General features: G+C 35.0%; 1 protein-coding gene across 1 annotated transcript; it reads left to right on the top strand.

The window, feature by feature from the left end:
• Nucleotides 1–9,215: 9,215 nt before the first annotated feature.
• LOC120599686 (stromelysin-1-like) lies at nt 9,216–17,178 on the top strand. Its single transcript, XM_039858778.1, has 10 exons — nt 9,216–9,496; nt 10,273–10,517; nt 10,612–10,760; nt 10,898–11,023; nt 12,515–12,679; nt 12,866–13,004; nt 13,901–14,034; nt 14,438–14,597; nt 15,725–15,828; nt 16,866–17,178. Exons 1-10 carry the CDS (start codon nt 9,398–9,400, stop codon nt 16,964–16,966), a joined length of 1,422 nt encoding a protein of 473 aa, XP_039714712.1. The 5' UTR covers nt 9,216–9,397; the 3' UTR covers nt 16,967–17,178.
• Nucleotides 17,179–20,728: the final 3,550 nt, after the last annotated feature.

Here is a 20,728-nt window from a genome sequence, read left to right as displayed (position 1 = left end):
CCTCTGGTAACCACTATCCTATAGTCCATGTCCATGAGTCTCTGTTTGTTTGTCCTGTTCATTTGTTGCTTTTAGGTTTATATCCCACATATAAGTTATATCATGTGATTTTCAACTTTTTCTGTCTGGCTTATTTCACTTAGCATGATTATCTTGAGGTCCATCCATATTGTCACAGATGGCAGTATTTCATCTCTTCTTATGGCTGAGTAATATTCCATTGTATATATGTACCACAGCTTCTTTAGCCAATTATCTATCCATAGGACCCTTCAGTTGCTTCCATGTCCTGGCCACTGTGAATAATGCTGCTATGAACATCAGTGTGCAAATATCTTTCTGGACATGAGTTTTCAAGTCTTTGCGGGTAAATACCCAGTAGAGGGATTGATGGATCATATGGTAGATCAATTCTTAGTTTTTTGAGGAACCTCCATATTGTTTTTCATAGTGGCTGTACCAATTTGTAGTCCCACCAGCAGTGTATAAAGTTTCCGAAAAAGGACTTTAAAATCAGTTATAAGTATTTTTCAAGGATTTAATGGAAAACAGACATAACATAGAGATGAAAAATATTTAAAAGTAGCAAATGAAAAATGTGAATTTCCATTTGATTCATTTTCAGATTTGGTCATTTCTTAGTCCCTTGTTGCTTGTTCATTTTTGTGATTCCATTATTTACTTCTTTGTACCTTAAATTCTTTATTGTTATATAGTCTGGATTTGATCATTTAAATATCCAAATACCTTGTCGGTCTAAGTCTGCTATTTGCTGAATTCCAGTTATTGTTATTGACTTTCAGTCCTAGAGTTGGTATCTTTGTGTGTTAGATGAACTTTGACTGTGAGCTCAATTTTAGTTTTAATTTGCAGCAATCTAGAGTCTAAAGAAGGTGTGCATTTTTCTTAAGAATATTGGTTATTGCTTCTATTAGAAAGCAACGGGATTTTTTTCATCTAGAGCTATTTTGGTCTCTTTCTAGGATCTGTGGCAGGAACTTTAGATACAGATCCTTCACCTCACAGATTGTTCAAGATTTAGTATCCTCATGGAAGTCCTTCTACCATAGTCATTTGTTTGGACATTAGAGAATTTACTTTTTGTTCCCATTTGTTCTTTGCTACCTTCTCACTCATCCTTAATCTAGCTTCAGCTCAGTGTGTGTGTGTGTGCGTGTGCATGCGCATGTGTGTGTGCGTGAGTCTGTCTGTGTCTGTGTCTATATGTGTCTGTGTCTATGTGTGTCTGTGTCTATGTGTGTCTGTGTATAGGGGCACTAGGGAAACCCTGGAGACTTCCATTATCTCCTACAAGTCCAGGAAAGCATTAAAAAGTGGGTTTTATTAAGCCTGAAGTTGTTGTACAGTGAAAGAAACCTTCAGAATACATCATATGCTGTACTGCAGGAAGTGAAGGTATGGCTTATCTCTTGACCTGTTGCAAATATCTTGGAAGGCAGAGTTGTGGGCAGTGACTGATTGTACAAAGCCCATTGTTAAGTCAGAAAATTTGCACTGTGACTCACTGGGTGATTTTAGGAAAGTTAGTTTACCTTTTCAAATCTCAGGGTTTGCTCTGAGGATTAACACAGGTGAAGCCCTGGCACTTACTAGCTACTCAGCTGAATTTTTTTTCTTCCCATCTCAACTTCCTCTTAACTCAGAAATGCTCAGTTTTGCTGCTTTCCTCCCCAAGAGGTATAGTCACACCCCAATAACCACTCTGACCTACAAGGCAGGTAGAGAGCCCATGTAGACCCTCTTCCATTTTCTCCATATTTCCCTTTTTCCCAACTACTAAAGACCATCCAAAGTTAGAAATACAATCACCTAATTTTTTGCCACCGCTCTAGATATTAAATTGTTATGAATAATAATGTTTATTATGTGGCAAGAAATTTATATATTTTTCCTGTTTTATATATCAAATTTGTAGAATGGACATTTTTAATGCCATTTTAAGAATGAAGAAAAAAGGGCATGGAGAAGATAAGCAGTTTTGTATCACAGAACTAGTAAGTGCAGACTAAGATTCTGAGGGCTGTTTAACCCCAAACTTATGCTCTTTCTACTATGCCACTTTGATTCTCTTGGCTAATAATCTTAACTAACAAGAGGCAATATCTGATACTGTGTGGTCCAATTAGACAAAATAAAATGATGAATAAATTATCAACGACAACAAAGATCTTCTATTATGTACTTTTTTGGAGCAATCACATCAACAATAAAATCTCTTAAGGGAGATGTAAATATAAGTGAGGTTTAAGGAGAGGTTTTTCCACTCATGCTCCAAACTCATGACCTGGAACTGCATGTTCTTATATTGTAATTGAATAAAATACGACTTTCAAAAGAAACAAGGGTTGTGAAATATGTTTCAGGCCACAAAGGTACCGAACTGTGTGTTTATGCTCAGAACTTTAGTTTTGGCCTTTTTCACAAACACTTAGGAATTCATGGTTGCAAGATTTTGCTGATGTTTTTTCTGGAATTGAAACAGTGACCAATCTTGATGAATGAGGAGGCTTTGTGGATTTTTGAATCTTAGTGACACGTAGTAACTGCTCATAGACATGTATCCTAACTGGGTCACATCTGGGGAGCACGAGGAAAGGATAATGGCTAGGAAAGACTGGGCTTAAGAAAGGGAGAGGAAAGTCAAAAGGTCAGAAATCGATGAGAGCCCTCAAAACTGAGAACTAATTGTCAGACAGATATTGGATTAAGAGACATGTCCAGGATTCAGTTTTCAAGAATTTGAAAATTTGAGAGAGGAAATTTGTGGGAAGGGTTAAGTCCAGACTAAGTGGGTGTCATAAACAGATGAGATACAGGGATTGGAGTTAATTTGCAGACACTGCAAACTCTTGTTTCTGTTTTGGTTTTGATGGAAAACACTCGCAGCATCTCTGCTACTCACGGTGTATGTGGACTCAAACAAATGTTTTAACTTTTCTGAGCTCCAATTTTTTATCTGTGAAATGAGAATACTGATCTTTACCTTGCAATGTAAGTGTAAAGATTAGGTATAATGCATGTAACGTGTTTGGCACATACTAGATGATCAGTATATAGTGGTTTTTTCCTTTCTTAAAGAATAGTTCTGAAAATATATCTGACCACATTACACACTCTGAGAAGATTCAGAGACATTAATTACCCAAAACCTTACAAAATAATGAAAGTTCAGAATAAAAGTTCAGACCCCCAATTTTATTCTTCTCACAATATAATTTTAATGGAGAGTAAACTGGCAACCAATTCCAGCTCTGTGGATTTGTGAGTTAGCTCTGCCTTGGTATACATCCAACCCTGATTTTGCTATTGCTACAACACGAAATTTCATTCTGTCATTCTTGCATAGTGTGATCCATTCAAAAATGTGTCAACATTAACAAATCATGACTCAAAAGAAGATGAGGTGTCAGAGCCATGGCAAAGCAGTACCTAAGACTATTACCACAAATTCACCAGGGCAATAAACATTACTAGTTACAGGTATTTAACCTAACCCCAAGAATAAAGTATTTATGAATTTCAGAATTTAAGCAAAGAATATGTGGGTAGCAAAAGAAGAGGTCATTCAGCCAAGGATAAATTCCCTAATTTGTAGGAGTGCATAAGCCATAGATTAGAGACAGCTTTTGATCTATTGTAGAAGTGCATAAGCCATAGATTAGAGACAGCTTTTCTAGTGAAATACTAAATATACAAACGAACAATGGCCAGAACACATATTAAAATAAAACTTTGACACTTAACCTGTAGTAAACTGCTTAAGAAAGCAACCCCCTTATCTACAGTAAACAACCTAGGAAGTTAGCTGTTGTAAGTCAGGCTTTCAGGAAGCCAGATTGCTATCTTTAGTGACAATCCAGGAAGCTAAATAATAACCTCTATGACAATCAGTCCAAAATGGCCAAGACTTGATTAATAGCTGACAGTTTCTCTAATTTTTGTCTTTGTTTCCAATAGAGGATCAATCAAAAAGAGTCAAATATGTACCCCTAACCAATAGCATAGAATGCCCCACTTCTAGTTATCCTACCTACAGCTTTCCTATGCTGACAGCCTCCAATCAGGATATACATGAGGTCTTCCATTTTTTCCATTGTAAAGTTTCCCACTCCTTTGCCTGATGTTGAGTTTCTGCCAAAACACAAGTGATGCTATAGCAAGCTCTGAATAAATTACAGTTACTTGTTCCCATTTGGTTGGTCTTTGTTTATTTCCATACTAGGCAAAGATCTGCCAAGTCACAATGAAAGGAACTCAACCTTAACTTCAGACTAGCTAGTTTTAATTCTTCAGTTTACAATACTCAATGTCATGCTACACCTTTTCTTATTTATTTATTTATTTATTTATTTATTTATTTATTTATTTATTTATTTATTTTGGTCCTGTCTATTCTTCTTCTGTCTGTATCATCTCCTTTCTTCAAATTGGCAGTTACAAAATAGTCACAAGAATGTATAGGGAATATAATCAATAATAGTGTAATAACTTTGTAGGGTGCCAGGTGGGTACTAGACTTACCAGGGGGATCACTTTGTAAGTAATATAAGTGTCTAACTACTATACTGTACATCTGAAACTAAGACAATATTGAATAGCGACAGTAATTAAAAAATTTAAAAATTTTAAAAAATGAATTGAGATAGACTTTCTATGATTCACAAAATTAACTTAAAATGTATCTCAGACCTAAATGTAAAACACAAAACTATATATAATATGAGCATACTTATTCATATTATATATAGATATAACTTTTTTTTAAAACAAAAGACACTGGCTAGAGCCACTGAAGAAACCTTTCTTGAACTTTTACTATAGAACTTAAAATGAAAAGAAAAAAAATACTATAACATTGGAAACAAAGTTGCTTATTTTAGAATGAGCTTTTTACTGCTTATAAGAACAGTAACACTGCAGTGGAAAAAAAAAGATTTGGGGGTCTATCTATGTTTGTCTTATAAAACCTCAATAATTTCTGGTCATCTGAAAAAATTAGGAAAATATTTTGCTTCTCACATATTTTCTCAGCAACCAGGACATTTATTTTTCTATGAACTGAAAACACTGAAGCTGTGTCTCTCTATTAGATAGGTGTTGATTTTGAAAGAGAAAAGAGAAATTGTGACCCTAGAATTTTATACCCATCCAAGATCTCTCCCCTAAAAGTGGATAAATAAAGAGATGCTCAGACATGCCAGAATCAGTACATTTCTTCTGAACCACCCTGGAAAAAAATTACATGAAGACATACAACTGCCAACTGACTCAAAATGAACAATTTCAGAATCCATAGGTCAGACTATAAAAGGCTTAATTAGAGCTGCCTTTCCTCAGTTTGTTCGATAAAGTCAGTTTTTTAATTAAAAGATAGCTTGTCTGGTAGATTAGGCAGTCTGGGGTTATGTTTGGTCCACTCTATTTCTCACACCCATTCCCCTTCAGCTTCTACCCTCATCCTCATGTGTGAAGAAGTGTTTCTCCTGCAACAGTTTCAACCCTACAGTCAAATGGGAATGTACTTGCCTGTTGGAGTACCACTAACAATTTCAGTTAGTGTTATTCTGTTTGCACAATTGGAATATTTGTGCCAAGAATATTACAAAATGCTCTCCTTCGTTTGGTAAAATCAAAGCTGCCTAGAGCCATATACAGGCCATTGTCATTGCTAAGGAATTTGAATGAAGGATTTCATCATTTTTTACCATTTATGTTGAGTGATGTGAGTCATTAAGCATTTATAAATGAAAAAGACTTAGCTATCCATGTGCAGGTGTTCTCTGTTCCTAATTCTCTTTTTCTATTCTAGTTCACCTTCCAACTAAAAAGGTTTAAAAGTTTCTGTGGCATTAAATTAAACAGGCATGAAATTAGCATATATGGTCTGATTTAAAATTCTGAGATTCCGAATAGATAAAATTTCATAAATTTCTCATGACAATCATGATGTACAAAAGAATATACAGGTATTTAAAAATTAAGAGAAAGTACAGTGACGTGTTAGTAGTGTTTTTTTGTTTCTTACGGCATAACTATAAATGATTTCTTTTCTTTCTACTTTTTTCCATATTCTGAATTTTATAATAAAAATATAAAATTCTATTGAAACATAAAAAACTTTCATTGAAATGTTTTATAGAAACGTTTTAAAAACATTTTAATTAAAATGTTTTGTAGAAACATAATTCTTGTACAGCTTCTTTCTTTATGCCTTATAGAATTAATTATGCAGGAGTCATCTCTATTAGATTATATCCTTCCTTCCTTCGTTCCTTCATTTCATCTTTCCTTCTCTTCTATTTTTAAATAACTAATTTGGTCACTTTTTCTCTAAATTTCCTTTTTAAATATTATCTCCAAATTTACACTCTCAGTTTGGGTATTCTGAAGAATTTAAGATTCAAACTCTTGATAAATGAATGTATAGCTGAAAGAATAATATCAGCTGGAGGCAGCAAGGATCATGTATTATCTGATTAGTCATGGAGAAGCATGATAAATAGGGTGACAAATGTGAAAAGTTATCAGGTAAAATATTACTTGGACTTTAAGTTTACTTCCAGGTCTCTGATTCCCAGAAGTTAGATCTATGACAGTAGTCATATAACAAATGATTGTTCTGTAGAAGTGGTTTTCTTTTCTGTGTTGAAAAGCCCTTTTTTTCTGATGTTCACAGGTACGCTCTACATCTAGTGTACGTATTCTCTCTCTTCTTTCTTTCTTTCTTTTCCCCTTCTCTCTCTTCCTCCCCAGTACCTCCCTCCCTTCCTATCTGCCCCTCCCCTCTCTTCTTTCTTCCACTCAGTCGCTCTTTATAATTAACCCCTTCCTTCTCATTAATGCATTTGCAACTTTAATCATTTTCTGAGAAACTGAAACTTCTTTAAAATTCAGTTATTAGGGTATTTGGTAAATATGACATGTAAAATCTGGGAATTTAGAGACATATGCATGATTTGTAAATTTTTTAGCTTTTCATTCACCTGTATGAATGTGCTGTGAGCCTTTCATTCATCATTAATATATTAATTAATTCTCTAAGCACTTTTTGGGTACCTGCCATATGCGAGTCACCATGCTAAGTATCCGGAGTACAGAAATAAATGAGACACAGTCCCTACTGTCAAGAACATAGAGTAGTATAAGGGAGGCATATAAATAAACCAATATACAGTAATTCAGTGTGAAAAATCAGCAACAGAGGCAGGTCCATGATACCATCAAGAAATAAATAATGACTTCTTCCTGGGGCTTGAGGACAAACTCGCAGAGAAGTCTCTGAAGCTGCTTGAAAAGATGACAAAGTTCTGCATTTGTCAGACTTCTGTATTTATTTCAGGAACAACATGGCCCATTTTGCCAATTACATTGAAGCAGTTGAAAAATAAAATATCTGTCATGCTTCCCTTTAAATTAAAAAAAAACATTTTTAAGTTATGACGCTAGAGAAATTTTATTTAAAAAAAAAGCCTTAATGTAGAAGGAATTGACTATTGTGGCTGCCACAGCTCTTCTGCTTTTAATCTCTTACTTCCTTTTCCGTCTGACTTTATTATTTCTTCCTGGAATTCATTTTGGTACAGGCCCTGCTACCACTCCACTGCTCTTAGCTATCCTGACATCAGTGTGAACAAATATTTTTTCTTTATTTCAATCAAGAAAGGACACAGGCTTTTTCCCCAAAAGAAATGTAGAACACTAGTTCTGAATTGCCTTTAGACAGAATCTAGTCTAAAAATGGATGCTTAAATTTGATGCGTAGCCCCTGCCAAGTGATCTCAGGCATCTGGGCACCTCCTGCTACAGGGATGTTATTATCATATGAAATCCTATTCCATTATTTACACATATTGGATGAAATCTCTCTAGTGTTTATTAAGAAACATTCAAAAATAAAGCAAAAAAAGAAAATGCAAAAAGGACACAAGTGGGAGGGAGCAAAACTTATTAAATGTCCACTAAGTGCACATTCTTATTCATCATTTTACTTACTACACATTCCTAGGATGTTTTTCTTTTTAGTAAACAAACAAGCAAAGAAGCAAAGAAAAAAGGTGTGGTGATGAACAAAAGTGTTGTACATTTATTGAATGTTTAATAAGTGTAAATTTTGCTGCTCCCTCCGATTTGCATTCTTTTTATATTTCCGTTTTTGTTTTTGTTTTTGTTTTTGTTTTTGTTTTTGCAAGAGTAAGGGAAGTGAGATTGATGGGAGAGATAGGTGTGTGGCAGGTGGTGAGAGGGCTGTAAATAAAGTTTAACAAAGTTTCTTCTGAGAATGTTTAGGGTCTTTTCTACAGGCATTTATACACGATTGATACGAACAGTACTCTATTTGACAGAGAAAAGGAAGGAAAGGGAAGAGACAGAAAAGACGGAAAAAAGAGGAGGGAAGAAGACAGAAAAAAGATGAGCAGCACGAAGATAGAATTTAGAATTTTTTGTTTTTTTTAACTTCAAAGTATCTACTAATTTGGATTTAGGGAGAAGAAAAAGAGATTAAAAGAGAACTTTTTTTTATAACTGTAGTGGTAAAGACAAAGGAGTATTTCGGTCCAGTGAGCAATATAATTTATTTCAACTTTACTAGTATTTATGGAGCAGATATTACAAATTTGTTGCCCATTAATATACCGGGTACAGAATTAAGATCAACCAAAAGAGAATAGATACACTTTCTTCTTCACAATCTTTTTTTCTATCCTACCTATATGTTTTTACTCATCAAGGACTAACAAACCTAGTCAGAAAGCAGTAGTAGGTATTTCAAATCAAAGACACAAAAAATGAACACTATCGTCCAATTTTATTCTAGATGTTATTTCTTTTGTTTTTAGAGAATCTAATAGATTATGCTATATATATATATATATGTATATATATATATATATATATAGCTTTTCATTAACTTACATCTTATAACATTTGATTTTAAATGTCCTTAAAACCACATTTAAAAGTTCCGCACAATTCTGACTTTTTACCAAGTCAGCCTGCTTCTTTCAAACACACAAACATAAATTGTCTAGTGAATTGCAGTTGCTTTTTTTCCAGAGTAAAAAGAAAAAAAAAAAAGCCCAGTTTTCTCCTTGCCAATACAGGAAGCATTTCCTGGAGATTAATCACTATTTTGACTTGCAAAATTGGAAAGGTTGAGAGAAATTAGTAAAGTAGCTTGTATCATACTACTTTGGTATTGGAATTTTTGGAAATGGTCCTGCTGCTATTCGGATGACAGCAATCATGAGTCAAGCTGTGGGTGATCTAAACAAACACTGTCACTCTATAAAAGTTGAGCTCCAGAGTGTGGACCTAGAAGAAGAGAGGCAAAGAGCAAGACATTAAGACAACACAGAGCTGAGTAAAGCCAGTGGAAATGAAGAATCTTCCAATGCTACTATTGCTGTGGGTGGTGGTTTGCTCAGCTTATCCACTGAATGGACCTGCAAGGGACGACAGCATGGACCTTGTTCAGGTAATTAAGGAAGACAGCCCTCACATTCCTTCACAGGGCCAAGTGGGGCAACCATCTCTGCTTTCCATTTATAAAACTTATGCAGAGTGGTTTGAATTACTGTGCAGGAATGTTTAAAGTATAGAGTTATAAAGTGTTGGGTGTGAAAAAGTTCTCGGTATCACACGATTTGGGCTCCTCTTTTTGTATACAGAGAAACAAAAGTGAGATGTGTTAGATATTTTCCTAAGACCACAGATACCATAGCAGCAGCAGCACTGGGGCTTGAGATAACATGAATCACAAGGGGAGGCTGTACGACATTTATTGTGCTTTGGAACTTCTAGGTATTTTGATACAATGCAAGATTAGCTAGATTTTTCTATTACTAGTGTCATGTTTAGACACAGAGTTTTGTCCATTTTTTTCTTAAGCCAGGTCCTCGTGAGACACATAAAGTGGAAAATTGAGGAAATTGAATAAATGTACCTGAAATATACAATTATGCCCAAAGAAGTCTGTTCATTTTGTTTTTCTCCTTTAAGTTCACTAGATTTTCCATTTTATTTTCATTGTTCTGTTAATAAACTAAGCTGTGGGAATTATTTAGTTACAAAGATAAAACAAAAGTGAAGAGGAGTCTATAACTGAAGAATTGAACAGAACATGACGCTTATTTTAATTTCTGCAATCAGAAGGAATACTTTCAATAGATTAAGTGAGCAACTGCACAAAAGGACTATATGGGATAAAAAAACATAAGAATGACCTAAACACTATACTTATTATTCCATTAGCACTACCTGGAAAACTACTACAACCTTGCAAAAGACGTGAAACAGTTTGTTAGAAGAAAGGACAGTGGTCCTGTTGTTAAAAAAATCCAAGAAATGCAGAAGTTCCTGGGGTTGGAGGTAACAGGGAAGCTGGACTCAGAAACGCTGGAGGTGATGCGCATGCCCAGGTGCGGAGTTCCCGACGTTGGCGACTTCAGTACTTTTCCCGGCATGCCAAAGTGGAGGAAAACTCGCCTTACTTACAGGTGATGGATCCCAAGAGGCTTTCACATGATACTGAGATTTCACAATTGATTCTCTCCGGAGAAAATATTAAATTCTTCACATGTTCTCATACAGGATTGTGAATTATACACTGGATTTGCCAAGAGATGCTGTTGATTCTGCCATCGAAAAAGCTCTGAAAGTCTGGGAGGAGGTGACTCCACTTACATTCTCCAGGATTTATGAAGGAGAGGCTGACATACTGATCACTTTTGCAGCTAGAGGTAAAAAAGCAAACACAAACATTAACAACAAAAATATTTTGAGATGCATCCATTTACCTGGTGTTGTTTTATTGGAAAAGTTTGCAAAGAGATTCTCATTACCTATCTTTCTAATAAAAAACATTTTTCTCTATTAGAACATGGAGACTTTATCCCTTTTGATGGGCCGGGAATGGTTTTGGCTCATGCTTTTTCACCGGGGCCAGGAATTAATGGAGATGCTCACTTTGATGATGACGAAAAATGGACAAAGGATACATCAGGTTAGTTATACATCCCTCAGAATGATATTGGTTTGTTTTATAGTTGGGAAAGGACCGGCAGAATATATTGCTGTTTTAACGGTTATTGAAAACGTGTTCGATGTCTAAAAATTATGTTCTCTGTCTTAATATAAGCACAATATAGGAAGCATCATTATTTCTTTGATTACCATGGTTACTGTGTGATCTTAGAACTGTCTTTAAGGACAATTTCTCATTATATCGAATTGCAGATATCCAAGGGATAATGTATTGTATTGAATCTACACCAACATGTGCTCTAGATATTACTTATATCCAAGTGGGGAAAATTTCCTCTGCTTACTTATTTATTCTTAAAGGAGAATTAATTTCCTTCCAGAAACTTAGTTTCTAGTTTAGGTTTTTCTGGTTAGAATATCATTTTACTCTCTCTAGGGTAAGAGGGGTTTTCATAGACTCCTTCTGAAGGAAAAACCTTACCCCCAAATAAAATGTCTGAACTTTTCTTAGGTAGAAGAAATTTTCTCAGTTCATAACTGTATACTTTGAGGAATGGCTTCCAAAGTTCTCAATTAGCTAAAACAAATAACACTACTTCTGAAACTTAATTGCCATTTATAATCAAAATGCAAACATTATCTCTGTAGGGAGTATAGATGTGAGGTTAGCGCTGAATAAAATTCTTGTTTTGATTAGATTAACAACTTCTTTTTGTCAAAGAAACATTTCCTCAGAGTCTGAGATGAGAACTTTAAAAGTGAAATTGACTTTCTTGGTATGTCAATCATAATTACCCAATGCCTTCCAATTTCAGCATTCTGATTTTTTTTATAATATGAAGAAAAAAATCTGAACACGACTAGTGTTTGTGTGGCCAAAATCTCTTTTGAGACAAATGCTAGACATGATTTGGCATGTTTGTTTTTAAATCAATCTTACAGATCCTATGACATTTATCTTGATTAATTATTTTAACCCAATATGTACTGAATAAATATCATGAGGCTGAAAAATTATGCAGGCAATATTCCAATGGCAAATGACAGCACAAAGATTGTTTAAGGATTTCAGAGTTCACGAGAATAAACTAGGTATGATTCATTTAACTGAGACTGTAACCAGCCAATGTCAATACATCGAAACTGTGTTTAGCTTTTCATTGACAAATGAAGAGAAACATTTATTGATGTGTTAAACCAGTAGGTTCATTCCACTCCAGAATACAAGAAAAGAGACCTGCTTCTCAGGAAGTGAATAGGCTTCTGAGGCTGGAGAGGGAATTTGGATATGGTTGGACACTGTCTCAAAGATTGATGTCGATAATGAGCTTTGAAATACACTTGGCTTTCCATTAAGTGTGTGATCGATCAATCGATGGATCAATTAACGAAATTCAAGGCCGAAAAAGCCCTGTGTGCTTCCAGGAAGTAAACAAATACAATACACAGCTGACATCTGCAATGTACATATATTGAAGGAATAAACTCTTATTTACGATTTCTTAAATAGGGACCAATTTATTCCTTGTTGCTGCTCATGAACTTGGCCATTCCCTGGGTCTCTATCACTCGGCCAACTCTGAAGCTTTGATGTACCCACTCTACAACCCATTCACAGACCTGGCCCGGTTCCGCCTTTCTCAGGATGATGTGAATGGCATTCAGTCCCTGTATGGTGAGTGATGCTGGAAAAATTAGGCCTTGTAGCTTTGCAGTGGTGATCTTCAGGAAAGCTTTAAAATGCTGCAGAAAACATTTGCGAGTCAACTCAGAGTATTCTGAGAACGTTCGGAAAGCATATGCATTGGCAGAAGCATCACGTTTCTCCTAATGTTTGCATCCTCATATCTGTTCCCTTTAGGACCTCCCCCTGCTTCCCCTGATGACCCTGTGGTGCCCACAGAATCTGTGCCTCCTGAGACACCAGCCATGTGTGATCCTACTTTGTCCTTTGATGCAGTCAGCACTCTGAGGGGAGAAATTCTGTTCTTTAAAGACAGGTCAGACCAGAAAATTATATTTTTCTATTTTTGTTTGATCTGCAGTGCTTACAAATGAAAACAAACAGAAATTTGATAGAGGCTTTTAAACATTTAAAACAAAAATTATTCTTCTGAACTGAATTTATTCAGACCTAATGTTCTAATTGTTACATTTTCCTAAAATTGTCAAGTTCATTTTTGAAGACTTAGAATGATTCGATACTCGTCCTTTAATTGTTCCCAAATATTATAAGTCATGGTTGCTCTTCAAAAGGCACAAATAGAACTTTATATCAGAATTTTTTTCTTTTTCCCGTTTAACAATGACACCAGTATAGCATTACATTTAATAAATTAATTTACTCACTGCTGGATAAATATGCACATGATAAAATATTTAAACTTCATTAATAGGAAGAACGTTAAAAGCAAGTTTCTCTCACTTCATTGACTCTTAGTTCCCCATTTCTCCCCACATTCATCTACAGTCCCAGATCCATGTATATCCTTCCAGAATTGTTCCATGCACATATAAAAATAGGCTTACATAGTCCATGTACATATACACACATTTGCCTATCTTTTGAAAAATGTGAAAGATGGTATAACATATACACTGTTTTTGCATGAGTTGTAGGTATTTAAAGCTTACACTCAGGCATTTAACTTGCATTGTAGGATAACTTATGTTTTATAAAAGTCGTTACTCTGGAATCTTATGGCAGAAAGTCCAATGCAGTCTTCTGAAGAAAAAAGAAAAATACTTTTCCAGTGGCAAACTTGATTTCTGTCTGTCGCCAAGCCTAGAGGATAAGGGAATGGCAGGAAGATGAGTGAGGCAGGGCAATGAGGAAAATAATGCTAAAGATGAAAGACTATTTCTCAATTTTGATTTCTTTTTACATATGTTTCAGACATTTTTGGCGCAAATCTGTAAGGATTCCTGAACCTGGATTTTATTTGATTTCTTCATTTTGGCCATCTCTTCCTTCAGGAGTGGATGCTGCATATGAAGTTACTATCAGGGATATTGTTTTCATTTTTAAAGGTAATTATTACATAATAATTTCTTCAATTTGTTGAAATAAATCCTCTCACAGGAAAATTGAATAGGACTTTAATTTTCTCTACTATGACAAAAATTGTCTACTTTATTACTCTAAGATAATGAAAAAATACCTGGAACTGGTATTGTTTTATTTATATTTTACAGATGATAAAAATGAACACAGGAATATAAATTGGCCTTCTTTATATTCCCTCATTTGATCTATGTTCATTCATTCAATAGGCAAATTTTTGTTAAATGCTCACTTTGAGCTGGTGACTAAACCTAAAATTCTGGCTTTCTTTTTACTCTAAAATCAAAAGTGCTAAACGATATTTCTAAAACCGCAAAGCTTAATGGTTATAAATTCAATGTGATTCTGAATTATTTTTTTTTTAAACAGGAAATCGGTTCTGGGCCATCAGAGGAAATGAGGTACAAGCAGGTTACCCTAGAGGCATCCAAACACTGGGTTTTCCTTCAACAGTAAAGAAAATAGATGCAGCCGTTTTTGATAAGGAAAAGAAGAAAACATACTTCTTTGTAGAGGACAAATACTGGAGGTAATATGCGATTGGAATGACTTTGTATGGAACTGAACTAGAGAACTTACTTCCTTTTTCTAAGGAAATTCCTTGCCTTGCTCTTAGCTCTGCTTCCCGCTCAGTAGGAAGGATGGAGCTTTAGACAACTGTAGAGGAAGTGATTACTAACTACAGCGGTGCCTGGCAGCAGACATTTCTTAAGCTCTTCTGTTTTGAGTGCCATGTGCCCTGGGAGGAAGCTTTCCTTTGTGCTGTTGCCACACCTACCAGGAGCGCCCTCTTCTCCCTTCTACCTACCCTAACCTTATCCACCCCCAAGTCCTGGCTTAAGTCCCGCCACCTCCGTGAAGCTTTTCCTGCTGCACTCCAAACCCGGCTGGACTTCTCTTTTTTGAACGAAGCCCTGAGAATCCAGGCCACAATTTCACATCCTTGCCCACGTTCTTAAAGGCCTTGTTGGGTGTTTGTCTCATCTTCTCAGCCTTCTCAGCTTTATTCTGTGATTCTCAAGGGCTTCTTTTAACCTCACTCACTCATTACCTTGCCTGTTTAAGAGGACAATGAGCAGGAGCAGTCCAGTTTCATGGATTGAACCCAAGACTCATATAGAAGCTAATTCCTGGCCATCTGCACAGACTCTGAGACATCTGGGCAGACCCACCAAGGTCCAGCCAACAAGTCCAAAATACATTTACTGTGCTTTGCTTCTCATTCTAATCCCTTTTTCTAGGAAACATAGGAAATCCAGATGTGCAGGGTAGAGAGGGCACACATAAGCCAAGCATGGTGGAGAACTTGAAATTCGTATTTGAGAAAAATGACTCAATGCGCTTTATGTATTTGTTCATATCTTCATGTCTCTGTGATAGAAAGATGACTAAGATTCTGCCCAGTCTTATGAACTATAATAACAAGCAGCATCTTCTAGATCAGAATGTGTGCCTCTATTCCTGGTGAAGATATAGTTTGAGTTAAGTTTCCAGTACCACTAAATTCACATATTTTTGTAGTGCTAGACAGATTTGACATTTATTTGCAGTGCTTGGAAAGTTTACTAGAATTCCACATTAAACCTAACATGATTTATGAATTTTGGTAACATGGCCTCTATGCAATGCTGAGCTGTATTCCTTTATTTGGTGCAGATTCGATGAGAAGAAACAGTCCATGGATCCAGGCTTTCCCAGGACAATAGTGGAAGACTTTCCAGGAGTTGAACCGAAGGTTAATGCTGTTTTTGAAGCATTTGGTAAGAAGATACTTATTTTGTTGGCAATAGGGCAATTGAAACATTCTATGGCATTAGAGAAAAGGAAGAATGGAAATAATTTTTAATAACAGATTTTCTTTAACCAGTTCTCTCCTCACTCCCCCAAATTTCGGCTGGCCAATTTTGTACCAATCATACAACTACTTCATATAATAAGCTGTTTTGAATCATAAAGATAATTAACACAAATCTCTCTGCTTTATACATCCAGATAAAACCAAAGTTCTCAAGTGTCACTTCCTTACACCTAGAGCTATTACTTTTCAAATTATCATATCAGTATAAAAATCCCCTCAAGTGGTTTGGCCAAGTTTAATACTAGTTGGCTGGCTTTCTCTTCATTCCATACTCTTGCTACTACTAATTACCAGGGAGATTTTTTTTCTACCTTCTCTGAGTAGTCAGTCATCCCCTACATTGGCCCACAATTGCAGATACTTACCTGTCCATGTATCCAAAGTTTAAAAAAGACTTTTTTTTCCCTACTCAAGTATAGATAGGTGGAGGCTGATGATCTTTATTGAAAGGTAACCAGAGTACCATGACAGCAGAGCTATAGCAGGTCCTGTGCGTTTCTCTAAGGCCAGAAATGCCCCTCAAGCTACAAAGTGGGAAAATGGGAGGAGAAGTATTAGGAAATAAAAGAGATCGTAGTTTCCCAAGAAGCAGAGGATTTTATCTGATTGGAAGCAGAATAACCTAATAACCCAAAGATGATTTTGCTATCAGACAGAGCTGGAATGGAGTGCTGTCTCCATCCTTTTTTTCGTTGAGTGACTTGGGACAAGCATCTAAATCTGTCTGAACCTCAACTTACTCATCTGTAAGATGGAGTTAGATATACTTACCTCACAGGATCATTGTAGAAATAAATGAAAAATTATGTAAAATAACACAGTTCTTGGCGCAATTCTATAAACACTTTCCATTTCTAGTTATCTATTTTTCTGAGTTTTGTATATTCCTAAATTTATTTATTTGAAAAAAACATCTATTTTCCTTGTCTATATTTGCAGGGTTTTTCTATTTCTTCAGTGGATCTTCGCAGTTGGAGTTTGACCCAAATGCAAAGAAAGTGACACATATTTTGAAGAGTAACAGCTGGTTTAATTGTTAGGAGGCACAACATGGGCATTTGAAATGAAGCTAGTAATTCTTCACCTACATCTTTGTAAATTGAAATGGTGCATTTTCTCTGCATGTGCAGTGACTGAGAATGCAAGTGTGAACTGCATGTTTTGTCAGGCAGCGTCACATATTGTAGTGCATTCACACCAGCTGCTGTGCTTGCACTTTGGTCACATGAAGTAACCTTCTACAGGAGAAGGATGAAGCACTCACGTGCAAGAGACAAAGGGATTGTATATAGATTGTTTCCTTGTTATTTAATAAAGAAGGTTTGTTAGTTATTCTATTTTATTGTTTCCTTTGTTTCAAAAACAATCTTGAACACATTATGGACTGAGCAGTAGACAGCCTGAGACGCTCGGACACTGGAGGTGGCAGGATAGGGTTGCCATGGCTGTGGCTTCACAGTGGGCTTATCCAGAACTGAAGACAATTTACTACTTGCCCTCGCCGGGTTCCCTACAGACAGGATGCTTATATCTACCACCCACATGTCACATGTGTTCCTGACATACTCTAGAAGAAAGATCTAGGGCAGTTTTCACCTTGTAGGGCAGAATCTGGGGAAAATTTGTGAAGCAGAATCCTATAATTACAGCAAATCACCTAATTCACACACCTCATTTTTCAGGTGGCAAAATTAAACCTGTTCTTTATTTTTCCATTTATTGCTATATTTCCTCAATGGAGCCTCTTTTCTGCCCTGGCAAATAAATTTGCTCATATCTACCCTATATATACATAAAAACATCCTCTTGTACTCATTTTATATCTGTCCATGCTAGAAAATGCTTATCCTGACAGGCTTATCGCCCCTTAGTACCACGTCTGGTACATCTGCTACACGGTTAGAGCTCATTCACTCTTTAACTTATTCATTTATTTGAGAATAATTTATTAATCATATTCCACATGCCAGTTATTGTGCTAGGCTGTAAGCATAGGAACCTGAGAAAATGGACACAGCCCCTGTCCTCATTGAGTTTATAATCCAGCAAGAAAGTATATATAAATAACATCAAACACATATATGCAATTTTAAATTTAATAAGTTATGACAAAAAATGACTTTTTTATAGAATAATAGAAGGGTCTACTTTGAAGCAGGTGGTTTTAAAAAAACTTTTGAGGACATGGCATTGGAGAAGGTTTTGAGGGGTAGAGGGAAACTAGGTGAAAAGATGATGACTTGGATTAAAGTGGTCACACTAGAGAGTAGGACACAAGAATAGGAAATATACATATGCTGTAGACCACAGAAATCTGCGATTGATTAGAAATGGAGTTTAAGAGAGGGAAGTACGCAGAATAATTCTCAGCTTCCTCGAGAGTGAAGGTTAATTGTGATGGCATTTACTGAGATGGGGGAAGATTTGGAGAGAAGCAGTTTTGTAAAGAGAAGACAAGTGTTAAGAAGAATTGCTTAGTTTTGCCAATTTTTGAAGTGTCTATGAGATATCCAGGTAGGCCATGAAGTAAGAGTCTGGAACTCAAAAGAGAAGAGACAGTAACTAAGTGTGCTGGTGGACGTTAACTAAACTTACTATGATAATCACTTTGCAATATATATATATATATATATTGCAAAGTGATTCTCAAATCATTGTATTGTACAACTAATACAATGTATTAGTATACATTGTATTTTATATATATATATATATATATATATATATTGCAAAGTGATATCTCAAATCATTGTATTGTACAACTAATACAATGTTATATATCAATTATACCTCTATTTAAAAAAGAAGATATAGATGTGTGCGATTTTTTAGGACTTATATTGTTTGAAAACCATGAGTAGAAAAGAGACCGTATGGGAGATTTTAAGATGAAATTCTAGTAAATAGCAATATTTTGGCAGGAATTGAACATTTCTCTATTTTTAAAATTATCTAAATTTGTTTATTTATTTATTTATGATAACTACTATGTAACCACAACATAAATTCAAAAGGTAAAAAACATTATGCAATGAAAGTAATTTATCTCACACCCCTGTCACCACCATCTAGTTCTTTTTCTCAGAGGCAACCAAATACATTATTATGAATCCTTTCAGAGCTATTTTATACATACACAAGAATTAATATCATCTTTTTAAATTAAAATGGTAGCATGCAATTTCACACTGCTTTGCTCTTTGCTATTTTTACTTAATATATCTTGGCAAACATATAGAATTGTTTCGCTTTTTCATTGGCTGCATTCTATGAAAAATACACATAATTTATTTATTCAGTCCCACATTGGTGACTAAATTAGTAATTAAATAAATGCATACATCAGATAAACAAAATTTAAAAATTAAAATTAAGTTATAAAATAAATATATTTGAAATAAATATAAATATTATATAAAGAAAATAATTTAATAATACATAAAGTATACATTTGAAAAATACATAAGATATTTAAAATAAAAATAATAAAAATAAATCAAATGAAATTGTGTGCATCAGTAGATTATTTTCAGTATTCGGTATATCAGTAGGTTATTTTCAACATCTCACTATTATTCTCAATGCTGCATTAAGTATCCTTGAGCACACTTGCATATATGAAGAAAAATTTAACTTTCAAAAGCTGATTAAGATGGAAGAGCAAGAAAACTATCTGCAGGATTCTCTACCATGTGGGCCATTTGATACTCTTTACAACAGTATTGGTGGAGTGAGAGTTGAATTCTGATTAAAGTGGGTAAAAATATTGGTAAGTTAAAATGCTTTTGGTTACAGGTAGCAAAAAAAAGAAAATGCCAGCTGGTTTAAAAATAAAAACGTTTATCAAAAAGACAAAAGGTAAGTGTTGATGGGAATGTGTAGAAAAGGGAACACTTGGTGGGAATGTAAATTTGTGCACCCATTATAAAAAATAGTATGGAATTTCCTCAAAAAATTTACAAGCTATTGTATGATCCAGAAATACCATTTCTGGGTATATATCTAAAGGAATAAAATCAGTATCTCAAAGAGTTATGTGTACTCCCACGTTCACTGCAGCATTATTCACAGTAGCCAATACATACAAACAACCTAAGTGATAGCCTATAGATGTATGGATAAAGAAAATGTCATATATATACATATATATGCATATATATACATATATATACACATATACATTTATATATACACACATCAGAATGTGATTAAGCCTTAAAAAATTAAAAATTCTACCTTTTCTGACAACATGGATGAAACTTGAGGGCATTATACTAAGTGAAATAAGCCAGACAGAAAATTATTGCATGATCTCACTTATATTTGAAATTGAAAAATGTCAGACTCATAAATGCAGTTGAATGGTGGTTGCTGGGCCCCAGAGGGTAGAAGGAATAAGGAGGTTTGGGTTAATGAGTACAAAGTTTCAGTAAGGTAGGATGACGTTCTATTACAGCATAGTGGCCATAATTCACGTTCTGTACTGTATACTTGAAATTTGCTGAATGTGTTCTCAACACACACACAAACACACAAACACACAGTAACTATGTGAAGTGATGGATGTGTGAATTAGCTTGGTTGGTATAATCATTGTGCAATGTAGAGGTATATTAAAACATATTATACATCTTAAATATATACAATTTTTATTTGTAAATTATACCTCAATAAAGCTGGGAAAATGTTTTCAAAAAGTAAAAAAATAAAAATAAAAAAGTTTTTGATTCACAATACTTAAAAGCACAGCAATCAGGCAGGTTTCAGTTTCAATATAATCTTCCATTCTACTCCTGTCTTGA

This window comes from Pteropus medius, unplaced genomic scaffold, assembly GCF_902729225.1.
Source record: "Pteropus medius unplaced genomic scaffold, Ma_sr-lr_union100, whole genome shotgun sequence".
Classification (NCBI taxonomy): Eukaryota; Metazoa; Chordata; class Mammalia; order Chiroptera; family Pteropodidae; genus Pteropus; species Pteropus medius.
Note: the sequence above shows the minus strand (reverse complement) of the source record. Positions and strands in the feature narration are given on the sequence as shown.

Excerpts from the sequence above, each read along its gene's own strand:
- LOC120599686 (XM_039858778.1), top strand. The coding sequence starts at position 9,398 with ATGAAGAATCTTCCAATGCTACTATTGCTGTGGGTGGTGGTTTGCTCA. Across the intron at positions 9,497-10,272 it reads ACAGCATGGACCTTGTTCAG|CACTACCTGGAAAACTACTA; the intron begins GTAATTAAGGAA and ends TTATTCCATTAG. Across the intron at positions 11,024-12,514 it reads ATGGACAAAGGATACATCAG|GGACCAATTTATTCCTTGTT; the intron begins GTTAGTTATACA and ends TTTCTTAAATAG.